Here is a 24,281-nt window from a genome sequence, read left to right as displayed (position 1 = left end):
TTGACAAAGTTTCCCTTGCGTAATGTTTTGTTTTGTGTGACTTTTTTTGTGTAACTTTTTTTCCGTACAGTAATGAATCGTGTGAAGTATTAAAATTTAGTGCAACCTTTTGAGGCAACATCCGCAAATTCCAAAATTGGATATCTTTTTAAGTTCCACTGTTATTCCTATGGGCAAAAAATGTACTGTCGTCTTAACAAAGGTCAACCAGCCTCATGACAAAAATATCCCCGCAACGTTAAAATGGGAAAAGTAACACTCGATTCCTCTCTCAGGATCCATTTATGAGCCCCTCAAGCTGTCCATCCTCCACCGCGAAGATGAGCCTCTATGGGAGAAGCTGGACCGCTACTACAATGCTGGTTAGTACACTTATCTCCGATCAGCATGTGAGGCGACGCCATGTAAGTGGTGTACAATGATCGCCAAGCGGGGGCTCCACAAAGCACACAATAGCCCGCAAAGTAGAGCCGGACTATTGAGTTTATGATTTCATCTGACACCTTCCTATTGTTAAGCGGTGTGTCTGTGTTTGTGGGGTGTTTCAGGTAAGTGCGTTCCTGGATGCTGCAGCTGACAAAACACGTCCTCTGCAGGAGGAGCATCGATTAAAGGCAATTTCCTGACCAAAGTGCTTTTTCCTGTCCTCGTGTTCCATGAAACACAGCATTGGTTTTATGTGCCCAAGGGATGGCGAGAGTTTTACTTGTTACCCATGCAAGAAACTTATTTGAAGGTGGATAGTACATTGGTAGAGACGGGTATGATTAAACCTCATCCGATTGTCTAAATAGTCTTGGATCATGTGGAATTTTGGTTGGTCTGATGGTTACATGAATTATTTGAGATTTTCTTGAAGCGACTGTGCAAGCAACGTACTTACATCTCTCAAGAATCTCTTTGAACATGTGGAATTGGCTTGGTCAAGATCTTATTAATCTTTAGAGGTACCTGTTTTGTTTTGACAATAGGTTAGACAGTATGTACTCCGGCAAAGGAAGGGCCTGGAATGAATAGAATATTGTAAGATGAAAATTTCTTTGATCATGTTCAATTTGAAAGGTCTGATGTTGATATCATGACAAATGTCATGAAATATGATGTCTATGAGATTTGTCACAAGGCCAAATACAATGTCAGGGTGCAATTTTGCCTAACTTGTTAATCCTGCCTTGAAGGGCTACAAATGTAGAAGTAAATGTGTAGAAATCAAGTTGAACTTTATTTTGGACTATTTGGAAGTAAGAAATAAAATGTTTAATTGGGATTTTTTTTTTTGGTGCATTCTGCTTTTCTCCTGATAGCTGTCACATTGTGTGCGCTCGGTGAAACAACGGGTGGTAATTACCGTAATTTAGAGACCAACAGGTGATCCGAAGCACGGAAACAAGTCTCGGCGTCAAGCTTATTTAATTGTGTCGGGTGGCTGTTATAGGAAGCGCCTGTCCAATTCCAGTGCTGGGAACAAAGCCAACATCGTTATCGGCAGCACCCAGACCCATCTGCCAATATATGCTACCTGCTCTCGCTCACTGTGTCGGGTGGTGAGGCTGGACGACAATGACTAATCAAACTCGTTGTGCTTCCTCCTTTTTGTGTGTGCGTGTCCTTGATGTTGTGCCGCAAAACTGTCCACAATGCCGCCGCTGTGATTGACTCTTCATGTGTACATCCACTATGATGATGTTTTAAAGCTCATTTTGAAGCAGGTGGGGGGGAGAGTTGTCCCTGACACCAGTCTTACCCATCGATATGGAATTAGGTGTGTTTGACTTGCAAAAAAAAAAAAAAAAGTCTTAAGAATCCATGCTAAAATAGAAACTGGTGTTTGATCATTTTGGTTGGAAGGAACCATTTTATGAGAATTCTAGACAACTCCTGTGCGTGTGTGTGTGTGTGTGTGTCCGTGTGCGTGCAAGTAATCGAAATTCAATTCCGATTAACGATTATTACACTCAACAATTACAAAATTGGCATAATGGTAAAAACTAATTATTTTGTACAGTATATATATATATATATATATATATATATATCACAACAAATGTTAAAATAGTACTCATTTAACAATGTCTAATACTATAGTTAGTATACTTGAGTTCAAAATTTGAGTGTTTTATTGAAATTGTACATAGCAACTCCAGTGCGCTGTTTCTTTATACAAGGAAACATACTCAAATGTATACATTTGCAGCTCGTTTTATAGAAAATCCAGTCTGAACAGAATCTACATATTTATAGTGTTTCAAAGTATTAGATTTGTCTTAATATTGTTAACATTTAACTATTATTTTGTTCACCCCTCAAAAAACAATCATTTGAATAATTATGATTTCAATAATTACTAAAATAATCATGATCAATTTCCGAATCGAGCAGCCCTACGCGGATGTGTGTCTATGAAACTAAATTGCAACTCTTGACCCTACTTACAGCTTTTGAAAGCACTTTTTACAGCCTCAATGCAACAATCTGGACAGGCTTCCGGGTTGTTTACCTGCTGCTTACCTTTTCTTTGATGAGGGCTTTGACCAGAGTGATTCTTTTGCTCTGTTCATTGGTAGAGCATCTCTGTGTGATGGTCAATAGTCAGATTATATAAATGAGGCATATTGCGATAGCGCAACACCACACACATTTTCAGAGAAAGGCAGATAACTAAAGATTAATTGGGTTGGTTCATTTCATATCTGATGGGTGCTTGAGCATTCCAGCAATCACTTATTTCTGTACGGATATTTCAAAGTTAATTTTTCACAATATGTCCCTTTAAAAAGTGAGAGCACGCAATTGAGCCCAGCTCAGCGTGTCCCCTGAGAACCAAAACGCGATAATGTCGTTTTGATGTTTTCCAGAATGAGCCGAGAAGCACACATCAACCAAATCAGCTTGGCACGTAAATGAGCGGCGTAAGGAAACACGCACACAAAAAAGTAGTTTGATCTCAAAATGTCTCCCAAATGCAAATGAAAGTTTTTTTTTTTTTTATTATTGTTTTTTTTTTCCGGAGTATATTTTGACATCCATCAAGATAATGTTTCACTGCCGGATGATTTAGAACGGACTATTCTGCTGCACAGAGGAATGATTAGGAGAGACAATGGGATGGGAGGGGGGCCAGACATGGGGAGCCAAACAAAAGATGACAATTGAAGGGGAAAAAAAGTGCTTTGATGTTGGTGAAATTTCCATTAAAATTATGTTGATGGATAAGAGGATTGTGGATAGTGAGACATTAGTGACTCCTACTCATCCATTACATTTGGATGCTTTTATTTTTTTCTTTTACATTGGGTACACTTTAGACAAATATTCCTATTCTGTCATGCACAACTTCTGAGTGATTTTCCTGCAAAACATTTGGGGGATTTACGGGGCCTTTATTTGAACTTTTGGATGTCTTGCCATCATGCATTTAGTTACCTGTGTAACTTTTTGTGTTTCTTTGCGGTAGCACAACTCATTAGATTACATTTATTTGACCTTGCCTTCCTTTAGTTGGATTTACAGTAAAATTGTTTTAAATGTGGCTTTTTTTAACCCCATTTTGGCGCTTTATGGTTTATTTATTTCAACTTGCTCAATTTTAATGTGGATTTATTTTTTTATTGTGTTTATTTCACCCTTTTTTATCTTTTTGTCATTGCTCTATGGCATTATTTCAATACTTTTGCCTCCCATGAATCTTGCAGAGCATCAACTGTTTTGATAATTGATGTGCACATGTATTTCAGTTAATTCATGCATAGAAGGTGGATTTAAACGCCTTCTCTACTTTTGATGAGACCATATGTTCATCTGTCAAGTGTCTCAGCTGGTCTAAATCTTTCACTATCTCTGGCTGTGTAACAAACGACCAGCAGAATGGGTGTCGCCTGTCATTTGTGGCTCCTAACGCGCTGATGAAAAATGACATGATCTTCCACAGATAGATTAGTCACCTCTACAGAAGTGCTACCGCCATGTGTGTAAAATTTATTAATGAATATGTCAGAGGCTTGGATTGTGACATATTTCTGCATATCGTCGCTGCCCTGTGGAAAAAAGACACGTCCAATTTTCCCATTTAAAAAAAAAATAAAAATAAATCACGTTAATGATGTAACCCGCAAACCCCATTAATATAAACATGAGAAAAAATTGGTGAAAAGTGTTTTTCACTGGTGGAGTGTATCATATTCAAACTTAAATATTTTTTTTAATTAATTTTTTTAAATAAATATTTTCCATAAATCAATTTTGTCAAAAATGCATTAAAATTGTTTGCAAGGGTGTAAAAACAAAAACAAAAACGGCATACATTATTTGTGTTTGTCAGACCAGACCATATTGTGGCAAGGGGCAGCAGATCAGGATTTTTTTCGGTGGCTTCATTTGATCTTTGCAGCTGTACCTGATGTTTGGGTGTCTGCTATTTTAGAACGATGGTGGGCAAAATGTTGTGCCCAAGGTCCATATTTAATTTTTAAAAGAGACCGATGGACCAGGCCATTCTTAGATGATCTTAAATATAGAGGTGAGCCATACTTTGACCACCTCTGTTGAAGTCCAACTGTTGCTTGAAATTCATGTCTATTTACCGAGCCTAGCTGAAAAGTCATGTGCGGAGAAACTCAGTGTGGGGGGTGTATGACTGGCATGACATGTCAAATTGCAACATCACAATCTAATAATAATTCTGAAAGACTTGCTTGCAGACACATTTTTTTGGGGATAGATGAGTAACAAAAGATATATTTGATGTTTTTTTTTTTTGTGCTTACTCTTTGAATGTTCAAAAGAATTACCTTGTGTAACACCTCAAATTTTCCCATTGTGGGACTAATAAAGGACATCTTATCTTATCTTATCTTATCTTATCTTTCCTTCCCACAAGTTGCATACTCAACTTGAAGAGCAGGACTCAAGCTGAAGATGCGGGTTTACAATTTTCACTAAATCACCTTCATGCATGTTTCATCATCAGCTGTGCCTCTTCGCGTGATTTCATCAAGACTTGTTTTCCTTTTTTTTTCGGTCTCTTGCCAGTCAAAACCACCATACTCAACTACCAGAGTCCCACCACCGGCCTCTTTCCCGTCAAGACCTGCTCCACATGTAAAGAAGCCAAGGTGCGGGACTCCCTTTACTGTGCGGCGGGAGCCTGGGCGCTGGCCATCGCATACCGGTCAGTATTGCACGACACCAATGGATGGTAATATCTGGGATAAGCAGCATGTGGCTCATAACCCACGGTTATTTCCAACAAAACGATATACAATTGTATTCAATATGACAAGACATTTTTTTTATTTACTGCTACTAGTTTCAAAGTCAATCTCCTCTCTTCTTCAGGAGATTTTTATAGGGGAAGTCAACCCAAATATTTTCTTTACGAGAATATGTTCCATGTAGGCCCACTAGTCGAAACATTCTGATTAATATTGTGTTCGCGGAATATGAGTTAAGCAGTAAAATCCACCCCATTTTTAGCCATCCCAGGGGGCGGCCATTTTGTTACTTCTGTGCACTGAAAATGACATCGCACTTGCTCAGGGCTCAGATGCATATGATCAAACATTCTATTTAAAAATAAAAAAATAGGGGGGGGGTTGATTTTCCCTTTAAGTCCTCTTTGTCGATATTTTTCGTCAGTTTATCTTGCCTTTTATATATTCAATAACTTTCTACAACTTCTCAACATTTTTTCCTCATCTCATTACCACAAATTTCCTGCCAGAAGTCATTTTACCCAAAAACAAAAATCATAATTCCTATTCAAAGTTAGGCCGTGTAAAAAAAAATAAATAATGAAGACATTTTATTTGGGAAAAAGGTGAGACTAAAAAACCGAAGGCCAATCACCCTGCCATTCCACACACCCCCGCGCACGCACACACGCAATATTGCTTTATGTTCTTTTCTTCCACTGAATCACTTTACCAATCGTTCATGCCCTCTGTGGCTGCATTTGTCTTTGATTGGCTATTTTAGTTGGGCAAAAACAAACTAAAAGAGCCATGAGGACTGAACTAGAGTGAGTGAAGATGTGACGAAGAAAGGGAAGAGGGGATAAAAATGAAGGCAGATAGAAGGGGAGGGACGTTAAAAATAGAGCGTTGTGATGTGACCGGCGGTGGATCGGAGCCATCAGTCACGGCCGCCTCTTATTAGAACTGTCACTGGGATTTAATTTAGATGATTCTCATCTGACGGCCTCGCCGAGTGGCGTTACTTTCTCTTCTGCGTGTGTGTGTGCGTGTGTGTGCGTGTGCGCGCGCGTGCGTGCCTTCTGCGTGAAACTTGATTTCATTCACTCAGTTCAATCGCATTATAATGAACATATGCCATGTTCTCCTGTCATCTGAGTTTTTGAAACGTAAATGATATGTGATGAATGAGTTAGCAGCATGTCAGCATTTGCACTCTCACTGGCCACAACATTAGGTACACATGCTCAGTTGAAATTGTCGGCAAGACATGCCTGACGTCGAGCTTGGCAGTTAATAGAAATGTTTTGACTTTGTTGTTCTCTCAATGTTTTAAACATCATAATCAACGTGAAAGATTTTCATAGAAAATGTATATTGGAGGTTTACAACCATTTTCTGAAGACTTTTTTTGTGTTTAAAAAAAAAAAAAAAAAAACATCAGTCTTGAGGGTTTTTCTGTACTCTGCTCGCAAGTCTGCCAGGCCTTGACGGTTGGTATTGTTGGACAGACCTTAGCAATATTATTGGAAAACCTCATTTTTCTTCGCCTGGCTGCTCTACCGTTTCCCTCTTCAGGCACGTAGCTAAGGTTGTGAATCTTTGCTTGGCAATCTCAAGTGCTTCATCTGTGGATGTGTATTTCTTGGGCAGTTCTTTTTAAAAGTTTTTATGATAGGAGGCAGCTTCCTATTGGTGATAGTTGAACACTGAGCCCAGAGTTGTTTCTTACACACCGTGGTTGTGGGGTTTAAAAAAAATCCAAAACACTTTCTGTAAGTTACACTGTGTTTTGGGGCTGCAGACGCATCGACGACGACATGGGACGCACCCATGAACTGGAGCACTCGGCCATCAAGTGCATGAGAGGAATCCTCTACTGTTACATGAGGCAGGCTCATAAGGTCAGTGGTATAACACATTAGTTATATTATTACTGGACTGGAAACCCTCTCTTGGTCCGTCATTGGTGCCAATCATGACTATATTTTTAAAGGAGCAAAAATGTAATATATCTTTGACTCAATTCAATGTGTCAGATTTGTGTTGTGTGTTGCCCCATGATTGATCAGGCTGCCTTTTGAGTGTGTGGCCTTCGGTCTGTCTGGTGCCCAAAATATCCAGCTTCGGAGCAAAAACGAAAAAAATAAATAAATAATAAAAAAGAATGAGTAAAAATATAAACGTAATTAAATTTGAATAGAAAACCATCCCCCATGTTTTTTTTTCGCACGGTTAACGTAAATGGCAGAAAATCTTGGACTTCAGTGCTATTCTTTTTAAGTAATAATCGTCGTAAAAAATAAAATAACAAAGGATATGACTGAGGAAATAAAGTAAAGTAATAGAATATCAGTTAACAGTCGGAGTCGTTGCCGAAGGAGGAAAATGGTGGCACGTGGAGAGAAAGAAGATGGAAGATGAGTAAGTGGCTGCTCTGATGATGGCGCGAGCCAGCAAGAGGGGAAACAAATGAGGTAAAAGTGGGACAAAGGCCCAATTATTTATAACTCTGTGTGACAGCGGGAACGGCTGGCGGCCCAGCTGTGATTTCATGTCGCCAGCGCACATACACACACATTCACACACGCACACACACACCCCCACCCCTGCCCACACACACGCACACACACACACACCTTCCCCCCCAACATACATCGGAAACAGATATGTCACCCAGTAGCGCCCCCTGCAATTTAAAAACAAATAAATTAGCCTTTTTCATCAATTTCACAATTGGGACAGATGAGGACAAAAACAACGTAAACAAGCCATGAGGACTATAGGAGACGAAATTGGGTGTACTTAGCCGTTATTTTGAGAGAATGACATGCACTTCCATATTACACATTGCATTTCACACATATTTAGGTAGTTTTTCTTTGTACTAACTGCAGAGTAATTTGATAAATTGGGATTTCTTGTGTGAGCTCCCTTTCACAGATCCCTTTAATTGAGTGATCCCTTTCACTCGTGATTAACTGACACTGAGATCCTTTTTTCCTCAGAGATCCCTTTCAAACGGAAACTTGTTTCCCACACAGATCCATTTCATTGAGAGATCTCTTTAATCCAGCGAGCCATTTCAAGCATTCATCACATTGTGAATCTTGCACATGGTGATCCTTTCTATGGATCTTTTTTATGCAGAGAGTTTCCCCCCCATGAAGATCCTTTTCGCACAGTGATCATTCTCATTGTAAATTTCTTAATATGTAACTGACACTGAAATCTCTTTTTCTGAGACATCCCGTTCTCGCAGCTGTCCCTTTCAAACGGAGTTTCACACATAGATCCTTTTAATTGAGAGGTAGATAAATTTTCACACATACATTTTACATGTGCAGCCATGTGCACTTATTTCCGCTGAGGTCCTTCCTCACGGCGATACTGTAGACCCCCCCCCCCCACCCACAGAAATCCCATTTACCCAGCAATCCCTTCCTCACAGAGATTCCTTTTAAACAGAAATCTGTTTTGTGTGCGTGTAGGTGGAGCAATTCAAGCAGGACCCTAGCCCCTCCAAGTGCCTGCACTCCATGTTCAATGTGCACACGGGTGACGAGATCCACACCTACGACCAATACCATCACCTACAGGTCAGCTCCATAAAGTCACATGGAAACGATCTGAGGGCCCAATTCCGGGGATGGAGCCAATTTATTTTCTGGCTTTGAAGGCAACACCCAAGGCACTCTTAGAAAAGCCATGTTGAAACTTGTTAAATGGGACAGTGGGGCTTTCAGGTGACCACAAGGTCATGCTTGCATTGCAAATGGATTTTAACTGATATTTGAAGTGATATTTTTTTTTTTGTTTGTTTGAGCAAAAAGAAGGCCTGAGGCGGCTTTGTGTTTGCATTGCGAGCGTCAAAATCTCCATAAATGTTAAGTGGTTGCGTTTGTGCGCTCGCCGCAGATTGACGCCGTTTCCCTGTTCCTGCTCTACCTGGTGGAGATGATCTGCTCCGGCCTGCAGATTATCTACAACACCGACGAGGTACGAACTCGCCACAGGCTGTTTACGTGCTTCCATGCTGCTGTTTTGGTTCACAACCGATTTCAAATGAGCTCAGCAGCTCACTCTTTAATGTCCATGTGTGAATGATGGCATCTATTAAGTGACATTTTTACATTCTACCCAGCGGCAACTGTTTGAGGGAGGAGTTCATTTCTCGTAAGTGTGGATTCTTTGGTGCTTTTTTTTGGTTAGCAGTGGTGTTCAATTGTCCTAGGATTTCACATGAACATTAGTGTATAAATAGTGAGATAATTACACTTTCTACACGGAAAGGGATGTCTTTTTGAGGGAGGCTTATATTTGACTGAAGATACATTTTTAAATGATTATGAAATGCCCTCAAGACGAGTGATCTATTCTGTCTTTAAATTGAGATACGTACATTTACTGATCAGGAGGTTTTAGTAGTCTTAAATGTATATTCATTGGTGCTGATGTTTTGATTAACAACTGAGTTCAATGCATCTACAAGGAGACAAGTTGTTTCTTTGTCAGTAATTTTTTTTTTTTGCTGCGGTTACGGTCCTTGCACTTGGCATGCAGCAGAGAAGCTTCATTGGGCATGAAAACAAGCCACAGCCTCACCACTGACGCAACGCTTATTTACATTTGGGCAGCACACCGGCGCACTTAATGAGCCCGTGTTTCAGGTAGGAACCTTCACTTAAAATCCAGTGACTGTGAAGGAGATAAACAGGCAAGAGCCAATACGACAGCTTTATCATTAATTCTGCTTTCACAAACTGCGTCCTTTCTATTTTTACCATTCCCGATCAATGAATGTTAAAAAAAAAAAAAATTCATTGATCGTTTTTAGGTCATATGCAGTAATTTTGCCTGAAAGATGGACTTGTTTTTGTGGTGGTAATTAATTGTAAAATTACATCATGAAATGCTTGTTATATGATATTATTTATCCCCAAAATTTAGAACTAATCATAATAATAATAAATAAATATGTACTTTAAAATGCACACACATGAATTACAACAATGGCCAGGATTAGTTGCGAATTACTTTTTTTTTTTTTTTTTACTGCCTTTAAACTTTATTGTGTTGCTGACATGAACCACACATACACGCCACTATACATTTAATTCTATACATATTTATATGGCATATCTCATGTCATTCCACATATATCTTTGGAAAATTTCACCTAACCCAACCAATCATGTTTCCCGCCCTCATGCTCCTTCTCCTTAATGCATACAATATGTGGACATCTTCTCAATGTAATATATACAGTGTAGGTACAGGTACAATATGTCCAACATGATCATGTCATGTTTCCATAACTGGAAATTGATACAATTCGTTATTCCTTCAGGGCATTGCATGTAGGAATAAATTGTACTCCTGGCTTCAACATATCATTGCAAGCCCTGAAAGGATGGATTCTCCAAATAAGTTGCCCTTTGGGCATCTGGTCGTCCTGGCATAGTTCACAGTAAAACTTAAAATCAGTTAGTTGTACAGTGTTGGGCTCACTGGGTTTTAAAAGTGATGGCGCCACAAGTAGTGACTACAACACAAATACATCACAAAACTATTTTAAGGACACACACTCAGGTATGTCCTGAAGTTAACATGACTCAATCTCCATCAACTGCTAGCATAGCACTAGCTAGCAATGACGATTAAAAATAGCTAATTTGAGAATATTATTCCTCTATGAAACCAATATGTTGTGGTCTATTTGGAAAAATTAATTTCATATCTGATATCAGAAGCTAAATTGAATAGGAAAGTATAATGGCCGCATCTGTAACTATATGATTGTATGATAGTGTATGATACACACTGTTTATTTACGTTATTAATAACGCGATGCTGCCGCTGTATTGGTCCAAGGCACTTTTCACAGATTAATGTAGTGAAACATGATAAAGCAAATATTTTTGTGTTTAGCGCAATAGTTAAGATGAATTTGATGTAGATTAGGTTGGTTTCCTAGCTCACATGGAACTTGTGAAACATTGATTGTTTAGTAAAACTTCACAACATACTCCACAATTGTAGATTTGTAGTTGTTGACAGAGTGTGATGTGGATTTTATTTTTAATCTGTGGATTATTTCTAGTCGTTGACTTTATTTGTTTTGTGCAATGTAGTTAATTATCATGAATAATGTGCCAATATAGCGGTGGCAATAGTCAGATGACTCATGTCACACTTTTTCTTTTCACTCTTGTGAATTATTTGTAGTTGTGATTTTTTTTCGATTGTACATGATGGCAGTTATCACAAATAACCATGTAGAGGACCATGTTCATTCATGATATGACGTACAATAAAAGCAGGGACCATTATGTCTTGTTATTCTGTTTGCTTTTGTTTTTTAAGATGGCCGTTATTTCCCTTGAAAATTAAGGTTAATTTATGCTAATTGTGTTCTAAATTACAATTTCACGCTCTCCTAAATTATGTTCACCCCCGAATAAAACATGCAATGATTAAAAGACCTATAAAATAAGTTTTACCAATTTGTTGGTTTCACGCTAGACGGGGAAGCTGCAATGCGGTTATTTTCTTTCCTTCTTTTTTTTGGACTGTGTGCAGAAAAGATGGCATCAAAGCTGTTGTGTGTGCTCTGAAGATGCATCCATACACCTTCTGCCAGATGTGTGTGTCTGCGTGTGTGTGCCGTCCATTAAGATGCCATTAAGATACTAAACACTTAATCCCCTTTTATCCGTCCATCTAATTGTCAAAGCCCAAAACAAGAGAAAACACCTCCTCAGCTCCTTTCAGCAAAACAACTTGAAATAGAATTTAAAAAAAAACAAGCAAAGTCACACAATCATCATTATCCAGAGTAAAAAAAAAATCCTTGGTCATAAATATTAGTGCCATATGATTAATGCAATCACTCTGCTCACCAGTAACTCATGATGACCGCGTTCTTGGACAGTAGAATTGAGCAAAATGTCATGCAATGTACATAATGTACATGATTTTTGCAATTGCATCGCTTAGTATATATAACTGCCACCTTGCACAACAGAAATGAACTAGAAAGAATGTAAAGAGTCAGTAAAGTTGCAGTAATAGTGTCGTATTAGTGAAGGCCAAAACAAGAAGACAAACACCTTCACTGCCTCACACTCCAGCTTTCTGCTTCTCCCTGCAGCTGTGTCATTTTAGATTATTATATTTAGATTATTATTATATTATATCTCCAATCATTCAAGTACACACACACACGCACATGCGCTCACATACACTTTGACACACAACTTTCAATGATTCAAAGCCTTCAGTACACTTTTCAATTCTCTTCTTTAGTTTTTATTGTTATTTTGTTTTGCAGTTCACTTAATTTTTTTATGTGTATGACCCGGCTATCACCCATTTTTTATGGCACGGTACCGATGCCACTTCTTGGACCCCAATCTTTTGGGCCACTGCCCATCGGTGCCCCTAACACACTAAAAGAGTTGTCACTTTATTGTGACTAAGATTGAGATGAAATGGGCATAATGGAATATTTCAACCTGGTCTGACTTTGTGGATTATTGCTTGGCATTTATTAATACTGTGCAAAGTAGTGGCTCTCATGAATAACTGTCTGCAAATTAAACATGAGCAAGGCCTGAATGTTTTTTTTCCAATGTTTCTTTTCTTTACAGAACAGTTTTTCTAATCAATGACTTAATTTGTGGAGCAACTTTCCAATTTTTTGGTGCAATTTTTTTTCTTTATGCTGGTGAGTCCCATTGAGCTGAAGCAATAAAATATGACAAATTTATATATTTTTGTATCAACTAGGGTTTTTATCTCTTAAATTCATTTTGTTACAGCAAACTGTATTTTTCTTTGTTAAGAAGCAACGTAAAATTGATTTTACGGTTGGGGGAGCACTTTCTCAAACTCTCTCTTTATCATAGATTTTCACCATGTCACATCAGGAATGTAAGTCTCGCATCGAAGGGGGATCGCAGTACATCCACTACAACCGTTGCGTCTGCTTTGATATTTTGCAGGTGTCCTTCATCCAGAACCTGGTGTTCTGTGTGGAGAGAGCCTACAGGGTGCCCGACTACGGCATGTGGGAACGAGGCAGCAAGTACAACAACGGCAGTACAGAGCTACATTCAAGGTCAGTTGGAAAGCAAGGTAACCACTCTTAATAAACATAAATGTCGCAGAAAACATGTTGAGATGCTACTCCCACTCAACCTAATTTCTAGAGCACAACCACAGCTGTGGAAAGTGTCAAATAACGGAGAAAAGTAATGGAGATGTTGCCTGCTGGTAAATGAATACACGAGTGATAATACTTTTCGCCAAAGAATGTCATGGCCAAAAATGCTGAAAAACTGTCTAAAATGTGTTAGCTCAGCGCGGATGAAAAAAATGGTAGAAAATCACAATTTGAGGATAAATGTAGCTGAGCTGTTGAAGGTTAACAATTTAGCGAGGATTATTGAAAGTCAATCCTCTTCAATCCTGTTTTTTACACCTCCAAAAAGTGACAGCTGTAAATTCATTGCGTTATCTATTGTTCTTTCTCTTAGTATTGAAATGTTTAAATGTTTTTGTTTTATTCTAAAACTGTGTTTAATGACCTTAAAAAAATAAGCTTCATGAATGTTGAAAAAGCAGGCCAGGCATGTATTTAAATAGGATAGTTGTGTATCGCGGAACGGAATACATGTGAAAGAGGAGGTTTATGTGCATTGACAAAAAAGTGTAAAAATTGTAACTACTGTTAGGAAACACATTTCAAATGAAAAATGTATTCACGTGGTTCATGAACATAAAATTGAAATGTTGTTCTGTGCAGCTCTGTGGGGCTGGCCAAGGCTGCTCTGGAGGCCATAAATGGATTTAACCTGTTTGGAAACCAGGTACATACCAATGTGCTATATTTACTGCTATTTAATAAGTATACGCCTCTATTGTACCATATTTATATATTTAATGAATGTATACCAGTAAAATACCATGTTTATATATTCAATGATCGGGATATATCCAGTATTCCAATATTTACTACTAATATTTACATCATGTTTAATGCGTTTGAATCAACACATCTAATGTAACATATGTATACCATATTTTACGTGCAGGTGTAATGTATCACTTCATATTTACTGGAGCTATATAATAATTATTATATGCTGTACATGCACAAGGAGAGAGAAGAGAGAGAAAGACTCCATTATTGGCTTCGGTCTTAACCACGTCTGTCTGCTGATTTCCCAGTTGACTGGCTCACAGCAGCGGACGCTATGATCACGTTTCACTGCGGCGTGTGAATTTGTCATTTTCTCGCCTTTATTGTGCGGCATGAATGTGCAGCGAGGTGTTAATTTTTTATTTTAAATATTTTCCTGGTGAACCTTTGATTTTCCCATCATGATAAAAATTGATCTGAGGCGAGAGTTAGAGAAGCTTCTGCTTGTCACGTCGTTTAATCCGCTGAGCTGTGAGCATGCTGGAACCTCACATTTCCTCTTTTTGTTTTTACACTGAGCTTTAAGTCGTTAATAATACTTATTATTATTACTCCACAAATCAACTCTTTAGTATATTACTGTTGTTGTATTTATTTGCTATTTGATTCAGTTTTATTATCCATCCATTATCCGATCCACTTCTCACAATAGTCGTAGGCATGCTGGAGCCTATCCCAGCCTTCTTCAGGCAGTAGGCGGGTACACCCTGAACTGGTTGCCAACCAATCACAGGGCACACTCAGACAAACAACCTTTCACACTTACACCTAGGGACAATTTAGAGTGCCCACTGAACCTACCATGCATGTTTTTGGAATGTGGGAGGAAACCGGAGTACCCAGAGAAAACCCTCCCAAGCACGGGGAAAACATGCAAACTCCGCACAGGAAAGCCGGAGCCGGAATCAAACCCTGTACCACTGAACTGTGAGGCTGATGTGCTAACCAGTCGTCCACCGTGCCACCCAGTTTTATTATTTACAATCAATATAACCAATTATTAAATGCATTAAATCAAACAAATACAAAAATGTGTATTATTATTATCCTAATATTATTATTATTATTATTAAAAATGAACATTATATTGTTAAATGTTCCTATATGAAATTCTGTCTTCTCTGTTTTTGAATGTGTGTTATTTACAATAAATCATTTCAACTCGCGATCAGTTATATGAATATGAAAAAAAAAACCATGTCAATTAGATAAGTGTTTGTTTTAATAATAATAAAATAAATCATTCTAATTTTTAATTAGTACTACTGTATTTATTGTTGTTGTAATTATGATTAGCGAATATGATTTCATACAATACATTTGAAAATGTGTTTATTTATTTTTGCACATTTTGGGATTTTATTAATCCATAAAATCAATGCAGAATTGCCAAATGTATATTTTTATTCCATTTTTATTTTAGTATTATTTAGTAGTAATATGTATCTTTATTTGTATTTTTCCATTTCAGTATTTAAAATAAAGCAAACGACTGGTCTCAAACACTTCTCTCCCCCAAATCAACAGTACTGACCCATATTCCTTTGCACTTTGCATACCTCACCGATTTGACTAAAAGCCCTCTCCGTCCAACACTTTTTTTTCGGAGGGAGGTAGAAAATAGACCGTGTAGGCAATAATCATCCATAATACATCTCTGCTTACATTAGAAAGTGCTTAGCAGGTGGATGGAGCGGAGATGTTTGCGTGTGCGTGTGTATTTTATTCATTTATTTTTTTGTGGTTCCAAACGTTTGACCACTCACTAAGTATAAAGCACCACTGGTGAGGCGTTTAAGTGCATGGGATGTTTTGGAACGATGGGATGACTCTTGACTCGCTGTTGTTGGTGCACTCCCACGCTGCACTTCATGTTGGTTAGTATTCAAACAAAGTGTGTTTGCGCGTGTGTTTAGGGTTGCTCCTGGTCGGTGATCTTCGTGGATCTGGACGCCCACAACCGAAACAGACAAACGTTGTGCTCCCTTCTTCCCCGAGAGTCACGCTCTCACGTGAGTGCAGCCACACTGTTACACCAACCACCCACTGACGTTTGCGTGGGAGGGAAAATGGATGTGGATGATTTCTAGTAGTCATTTTCATTTCTATTTTACAAAGGGGTGGTTGGTTTTCCTGAATAACTGGTGAGAGGACGAGTCATCACTTTAATCGTATGACTCATACATTGTACATGTGTGAGCAGCAGCCGAATCCCCTCTCCACATTCAGAACCAAAGCAAGCGCAAGCTGTAGTAAGCTGACCATTTCTTGGAGTTAATTGAGTTTCAGTGATGAGATATGTTCATAAATCCAAACTTGACACGAAACGTTAGGTGGGCGAAACTATTTTTGCTTATATAGTGTTAAGAAGAGAAATCACATTATTTTAATCACAAATATTCTTTCCATGTCTAGAAAAGCTCAACTATACATAAACCAATGTATTAGTAGTAGTGGCATTATTTTGTCGACGCTCTCCAAATGTTTTTTTTAATTGTCATTAATGTTTTAACCAGCCTGTTTGTCAAATGTCATTTTTACTGTATTCCATGGGCCATTGAAAAATCTATGCCGTGCCACAACTGGCCCTCGGGCTGTAGTTTGGACACCACCGGCTTCGAACATGAGTTGGCAATTTTTTTACCTCAACTAAATTTCTGGGCCCTGCTTTTCCTAAAAATATTTTATTATTACAGACATCCAAACGTCACGGTTTGGTTTTGGTTTAGATGTGATGGTCCGGTAATTATTTTGATAGCATGGGAAAGCTCACAGTATTGCAGTAAGCCTCACTGTATTGCAAGAAGTTTCACACGACAGAGTCTGTGCATTTTCCCCACAGTTTTTTGTCAAAGAGGCATCGTCAAATTAATATTACCATGCACGTCCCCGTTCATAAGAAATCATATGTTCATTAATTTGACAATACCTGTCATATATTTCCTATTATCATGTAAGTCCCAAACTTCTTTAAAAAATTACATTTTGCCTTTGCATGACTGTCGACACTGATCTGACTGTGGATGACTTCTAGTCGTTCCATTTGTTTCTTTTTTAAAAAGGTGAAGGTTGCCATGAATAACTGCTTTGTGGAGCCATCACATTATTCATGTGACAAGTACAAGTTGTAGGCACAGAATTTTTCTTTTTTTTTTTATTTGTACAATACAATACAATACTCTCTGGATTATCTGCAATGTATTGGACTTGTTTAAGTTAGCATGAATAAGTGTCAAAAAAGAGAAGCAGAGTATAATGACACCTGCACAGTAGATATACACAAGCATGCATTTGGACTATTTTTGACTGTGGATTATTTTGTTATATGTACTGTGTAAGATGGTGGTTATCATGAATAACTGGCCAGACACACGATCACATTAATCATACACGATGTCACTTAGATTACGGGTGTGCCTCTGCATGAGCAATTGTGCCGTTGGCCATTTTGTTTTAAGTCTGTGGTTTATTTTTAGCCGATATGTTATATCAGTTGTGTAGGGTATTTGTTTTCATAAATCACTAGCCAATGGCGTGATCACACTAATTGTATGACTCGTGCATTTCACATGTCCATTTGTGGCCGAGTGTGCCATGGACTCATGTTAATTGTCATCATGTATATTGTCTTATTTGGCCTTTTACATTTGTCCTAATATATTTTGATTCATGATAAAAATACAAGGGAAATAAAATGACATCCGTGTCAGTTTCAAATGAAAAAAAAAAAGTTCTTAACACAAGATTAATAGCAAAGTGTGAGTGATAAGAAACTGTATGGAAGCAGCCAACGTGGGAGGAAGGGGTTGGTGGGGCTAAGTGGGGCTGTGGATATAACAACTAAATGGACTTTACAGAGATACGGGTGGTCTCCGGGGGGCTATTAATTAGCAGATGTTCAACTGAGCAGATGAACTTTTTCCCCGAGATGAATCCTGGTGCATTTGAGCACTGAATGGACTCTAAAAAGCTGAAGTGCTTCCTCTCTGAGACGTCCTCGCTTCCCTTTTCGGAGCAGCTGTGATCTTAATCCCCTCTTCATCTTCTTCATCCTCTTCCCTCCCCTCAGACTCGGAATAGAAGCCTCGTGATGACAGTTATAAGAGGTTAATTGCGCACATCAGACAAACGTCAAGGTGTCAGCTGGTGTCAGGATCTCAGCACTGCGCCTCAGTGTTTGAAAATGAAGGTTGAAGAAGAAACAAGCCACAAAATAACAAAAATATCAATGTGACATCCGGACCCTTTGGCCTGTGACGGAGGATTGGAATTCAATATTCCATTTGCCGAGACATTCGACCATCCGCCTCGGGTGCGGGAAGACACGACCCTACAAGGAGAGCCGTGGATGTTTTATTTATTTATTTATTTATTTATTTTTTTTATTATTTTAGACTCTGGTGATTATTGCTAGGGATTTCTATTGTGCAAGCTGATCTTTTCATGAATATATCAGAGGAGCGATCTCATTAATGATATGACACGTATATTGCACGTTCACCTGTCCTCTGTGTGTGACAGAGTACAGCCAACGTTTTCATTTCAATTGTGCAATGATGGCGGTTGCTATGATTATCTGGCGACCGGATTGATCAAATTAATCTTATAACATGCATTGCATGTGCACATGTTCCTGGAATTGATCTATTTAGTGTCATTTTGTCACCACCTTGCGCTGTTGAAATTAAAACATGACTGGAAATAATCCACAGCATTGCGCTCTCGGACATTCATTGTAATTGTTGTGCCAAAGAAAGGGAAGACGAAGGCGGAGTATCACTTGGCTCTTGACTGAACATACCTATTTAAAGTATATTTTTCTTTTTCTGTTCTCACCGTGTGGCAGCAGTTGACAGTCAACGCACTACTTTACACAATGGAAATAATCTCCACAGGTTATTTTTTTTATTAATTTTTTTTTTTTTTGGGGGGTGGGGGTAGAACACAGATGCAGCCTTATTGCCCACCATCAGCTACCCAGCCTTTGCCGTGGACGACGACGCCCTCTACAGTCAGACACTGGACAAAATCGTCCGCAAGCTGCGTGGCAAATACGGCTTCAAGCGCTTCCTCCGCGACGGATACCGTACCTCCAACGAGGACAAGGACCGCCGATACTACAAACCTGCCGAAATGAAGGTAGAGCACGACTTGTTTTGTCTTGGTGTGTTGAATTTACATTTCACTGGATTTATAAGCAGAGAACAACCCCTAAAAATTTGAAATCTTAGCACTTGATTGAAACCCTAAATTTAAACACTTAAATTTAAACCCTAACCATGGCTTAAAACCCTACTTTCAAACTGTAACCCCATCTGAACATCATTTTATATACCTTACTGACCCTTGTTTGCAATATTTATTTGAAATCCTAACTTAAAATGAACCATACTTTGAATCACTAACCGTAGCTCCAAAGCTTAATAAAAAGAACAAAAAAAACCGCAAACCCTGACTTTTAAACCTCATCTGAGACATTAACCCTTGTCTAACTTAACGCCCTAACTTCTAACCCTAGCCCTGGGTTTAAACCTTGAAAATCCTAATGGACTTGAAATTATAATTTGAAACCCAAACTTGAAAGACAATTTTGTAAAGCCTAACCCTGGCTAAAAATCTGAATTTGAAACCTTAATCCTTGTTTGAAAACCTATTTTGATACGCTATCCTAAACACACACACACTCTCTCTCTCTCTCTCTCTCTCTCTCTCTCTCTCTCTCTCTCTCTCTCTGTCTGTCTTTGTCTGTGTATATCATATATGCATGTCGAAAAATAAATACTATATATGAAAAAAAGTCTGACTGTATGTGCAGAGAAACCTTGTATTTTTAAAGATTGCATGGAGTGAACATGCAAACTCCACACAGTAATTCTAGAGCTCGGATTCAAACCCCCATCCTAAGAATTGTGAGACCGATGTGCTAACCACTTTGACACTGTGCCGCCCAAACACTTTTATTAATATTTAAAATCAAATATGACGTCCACTAACCACAGACTGAGTTTCATTGCGCTTGTTTTCGTAGTAGATGTTAGGCTTGTTAGGCACTCCCTGTCCCTTCGCTGTTCTGAATACAAATTCATGTACTGTTACCCCGACTGCAATATCGAATGTTTTCTACCTAGATCCTCTTTGGTTAAATATGCATCTCATTCTGCAAAAGTTCAGCTGTTATTTGCTCGAAAGTGGGCCCTCTTCAACTCGCTGAAATGGAAAAGCAATAAAACTTTAGTGCCATCCTTTTTCTTTCTGTTTTTCGACAGCTCTTTGATGGGATCGAGTGCGAGTTTCCCATATTCTTCATCTTCATGATGATTGACGGTAAGCCTCCTAGCATCCACACCTCGGTCGACTCGCTTGGAGCCTGGAGCTTGAGACGGGTGACATTTTTTTTTTTAAATGGCCTTGGAATAATAGGAAAACTAAAGAATTCTCTTTCTTAGTTGGGGTTTAGTTTTAATACAGCTGATGGTTGTGCTAATATTTAGACACTGACATTTTAGGAAAAGTATAACAACATTCACTCAAATCCAAATATTCCTGTGTGTGTTTGTTGCAGGAGTGTTCAGGGGCAACCAGGCTCAGGTGAAGGAGTACCAGGACCTTCTTGAGCCAATCATCTTTCAGTCTTATGAGGGCAAGTATTCACCCGGCACTTATTGAGTGGCAGAATTGGTCATACAAAATCCTTTTTCCTGAACCAAACGACTCAGTGATTGGTTTCTCACTTTAGGCCACGCTGTGGTCCCCAAGTACTACTACGTGCCCGCAGATTTTGTGGAGGCTGAGCAAAGCAAGCACGGCAGCCAAAAGCGCTTCCCAAGCAACTCAGGACGAGACGGCAAGCTCTTTCTGTGGGGCCAAGCCCTCTACAACATTGCCAAGCTGCTGGGTAAGATATCGTAAATACAGTAAATGCATGACTAGATGAAGTCTTTTTTCTAGGCTTTAGTATAAGTTGGCAAACTGGTGCAGTGCGAATAAGTGTACAGTGTAACATATGTAATCATAATGGTGTATGTGTGTCCCAGTTGACGAACTGATCAGCCCCAAGGACATTGACCCCATCCATCGCTACGTTCCTCGCCAGGACCAACGCAACGTCAGCATGCGCTACTCCAACCAGGTCAGCCCCAATGCTTTCATTGTCTATGCTCAGTTTCCCAGAGTTAAATTTCCAGAATTTGACGATTTGACAATAGCCTGTGAAGACATTTGTTTTAGTTAGAGGTGTAGCAAGAATAAAAACCAGTGTGTGCACATATCCCTCATGAGAATTTATTTTTTTAATATATATTTTTTTCTTCAGATTTGATTGAAATATGATGAGGTTTTTTTATTATATTTTATCAACAATGAAAAAAATGGGAGGAAAGGCAAGTTTATTTGTGTAGCCCATTTTAATGTATGAGTTTTCAATGCTTTAATGCTTCACATTAAGCATTACACGCATCACAAAAAGAGAAACAAAATGTTAAGACATACAGTAAAGAAAAAAAATCACAATATAATTGTCTAATATAATTCGATTAAAAGCCTAGATCAATTAAAAGATGGCGTGCAAATGGGGATTAAAACAAGACAATAAAGGATCGATTATTGAGAATACTGCAGTACACAATGTTTTCCGAGATTTATTTAAATGAACTGACAATTTGAGCCGACCTCAGGTATTTGGGGAGTTTGTTCCAATGGCTCTGGCTTCACTTTGTTTGGTTCTAGTTCCGGGAACACACACGAGACCTGTCCCAGACGACTTGCGGAGGAAAACAAATCACTCACAGAATGAGAACCAATTACACTGAAATACAATGATAAGAACAAAAAATATGTTGGGTTATGAAAAGAAAAAAAAAAGGAAATGCGCAAAATTATGCAGACAAAATTGAATTAAAAATTAATTAAACTTGTACCTTGAAATATAATGAAAATAACCCCTCACAAACCTCCCAAAAAAATCACAGTTAAAATCATTTAGCAAAATTACACCTTGACAGAGTTAGAATATTACCTTGAAATATCGTAAAAACATATTGAAAAATGGGGGATCTTGCATTATCTTTTCAAGTCCATCTTTCATTTTGCTTATCCTCGAAAAGAGTCCATTATCGGTTCCTTCCTGCACTAATATTTTGTATTTTCTCTGTAACAATTTGTGTGTTTGTCTTATTCTCTAAACTTCTTTTTGTACTTTTCTGTTTGTTTTATATAAGTCAGTACATAACCATGGTAACTGAAGTTACATTAGTTTGAAATATGCTGACATGGAACATATATCCATATCCGTAATCCAAATCCGTACATAGACGTTAGACTTTCATTTTGGATGGTTGGCGGATTAATCCAGTGGACCAACGTGGAGTGCTCATGCACTATTAATTGGATGGTGTTAAATTCCTCCGCATGACGAAGCAGCAACACCGTCGCCCACCCACACACGCGACAGCTCGCATACATAATGGCCGCTCGATGAATTATCGGAGTGAGATAAATGGATCCGTTCCATGCTGCTCAGCGGCCCTCGTCAGAGAGGAAAAACGGGTCAAGCGATGCGGCGATGGCGCCTGATTGAAGGCGTGTCGATGCTGGGCAGGACAACAAGGATGATGAGTAAGGGACAGAGTCCAAAGATGGATTTGTTTTCCATAACATTGACAAAAACTTAGTGTATTTGGCAACAAGGATGATGAGTAAGGGACAGAGTCCAAAGATGGATTTGTTTTCCATAACATTGACAAAAACTTAGTGTATTTGGCAACAAGGATGATGAGTAAGGGACAGAGTCCAAAGATGGATTTGTTTTCCATAACATTGACAAAAACTTAGTGCATTTGGCAACCTGTGTATACTGTACTGGTAAAAGTGTCTACGTACCTACCCTCACCTGTGGTCTTTGAACTGGGCTTCACATGGTGGCAATCAAACAATCTTAACCACTTGACCTTGGCTGCTAAATGTAAAATGCACCGTCTGTTTTGGAGCGTTTGAAAATTTGATTACGTGTCCAATTTATACAAAATCCGGCACTCATGATCCTCATGACAGGATGTGCAAAATTTCCCGCATTGAACCTTTGTTTTGAAATGCACATGTAGTCAGCAAATTTGTTTCGAAGGCGAGGATTTTGCCTATTTCCAGGGGTGACAACTGAAATCATCTGTGCTTTTAATTATTTTTATTACACAGGCACGTGTATCACCTTTTATTAGGGATTTAATATCCTCAAAATGTAATCTAAGTATGTCAACGCATAAAGTACTTTATAGGGCCGGACTAATCATTTTTTTAGGCCAATGTCAATTACAATATTTGGCAGAATACAAGTCTGACAACCGATTAACTAAAAAAACACAATGAATAAAATAATTTCTTCCTTGGTCCCTGCGTTGGTCCCTTAAAATTTTGATATTTTATGTTGTAATGTGTTGGTAAATTTAAAAATAAATATTCTGCAAAAAAAGACTGATTTATGAAGATAATAAAAGTTGATATCAGCTGATTAAATCGTCTGGCTGATTAGCCGGTCTGGTCTTGTTTTTTTTTTTAAAATATATTAAGTATCGATATATTAGGGCTGTGCACGAATCGGTGATGACTCGAACTCACATGCAAATTGGTCATTAAAAATGAATGCTAAATTAGAACTTTCGGATTTGAGTGAGAATGAATCATAGCTAATTGTAGCGTGTACTAGTGTCATAGGAATGTTTGAATGGCAACGCGTGCGATACATGTACGTAGGTGGGTAATGTACAGAGTCATGTGAAGCATGACGCCCAGTGTTTGTGTGTATGGGAATGTTTAACCAACTGATGAACATTAAATAAAACTGTTAAGTAATGTGTCAATAAAGACCATCTAGGCCACATGTGTCAAACTCAAGGCCCCGGGGCCAGATCTGGCCCGCAACCTCATTTTATGTGGCCCGCAAAGGGCAAATCATCTGCATCAACTTCCTGTTTCTAGCATATTTTCTTCACTTTTAACAACACTGAGATATGAAATATTGCCATTTATTTGTTACCAATCCTCCCCTTTTAAAATAAATTGAAAAATTGTTGAACAATTACTTACTAGCTTCTGATTTTAAAACTTGCTTTCCA

The 24,281-nt window shown here is 38.5% G+C and overlaps 1 protein-coding gene across 3 annotated transcripts in view; it reads left to right on the top strand.

Annotated features, from left to right (window-relative positions):
• The window catches only part of phkb (phosphorylase kinase, beta), a 57,513-nt gene that overhangs the window by 4,023 nt on the left and 29,209 nt on the right, over positions 1-24,281 (top strand). For all 3 annotated transcript variants that reach the window (XM_088296058.1, XM_088296056.1, XM_088296057.1), the window contains 13 exons: positions 276-362; positions 5,029-5,167; positions 6,994-7,093; positions 8,681-8,788; positions 9,108-9,188; positions 13,196-13,311; positions 13,999-14,062; positions 16,092-16,187; positions 19,117-19,314; positions 20,442-20,499; positions 20,738-20,815; positions 20,912-21,070; positions 21,210-21,304. In XM_088296058.1, the coding sequence (XP_088152184.1) occupies positions 276-362; positions 5,029-5,167; positions 6,994-7,093; positions 8,681-8,788; positions 9,108-9,188; positions 13,196-13,311; positions 13,999-14,062; positions 16,092-16,187; positions 19,117-19,314; positions 20,442-20,499; positions 20,738-20,815; positions 20,912-21,070; positions 21,210-21,304 (1,379 nt within the window). The remainder of the gene's footprint in view (positions 1-275; positions 363-5,028; positions 5,168-6,993; positions 7,094-8,680; positions 8,789-9,107; positions 9,189-13,195; positions 13,312-13,998; positions 14,063-16,091; positions 16,188-19,116; positions 19,315-20,441; positions 20,500-20,737; positions 20,816-20,911; positions 21,071-21,209; positions 21,305-24,281) is intronic.

This window comes from Idiotropiscis lumnitzeri, chromosome 5, assembly GCF_059441095.1.
Source record: "Idiotropiscis lumnitzeri isolate Australia: NSW breed Sydney's pygmy pipehorse chromosome 5, RoL_Ilum_1.0, whole genome shotgun sequence".
In the NCBI taxonomy this organism is placed as follows: domain Eukaryota; kingdom Metazoa; phylum Chordata; class Actinopteri; order Syngnathiformes; family Syngnathidae; genus Idiotropiscis; species Idiotropiscis lumnitzeri.
This window is presented reverse-complemented; position numbering and strand designations above follow the sequence as displayed.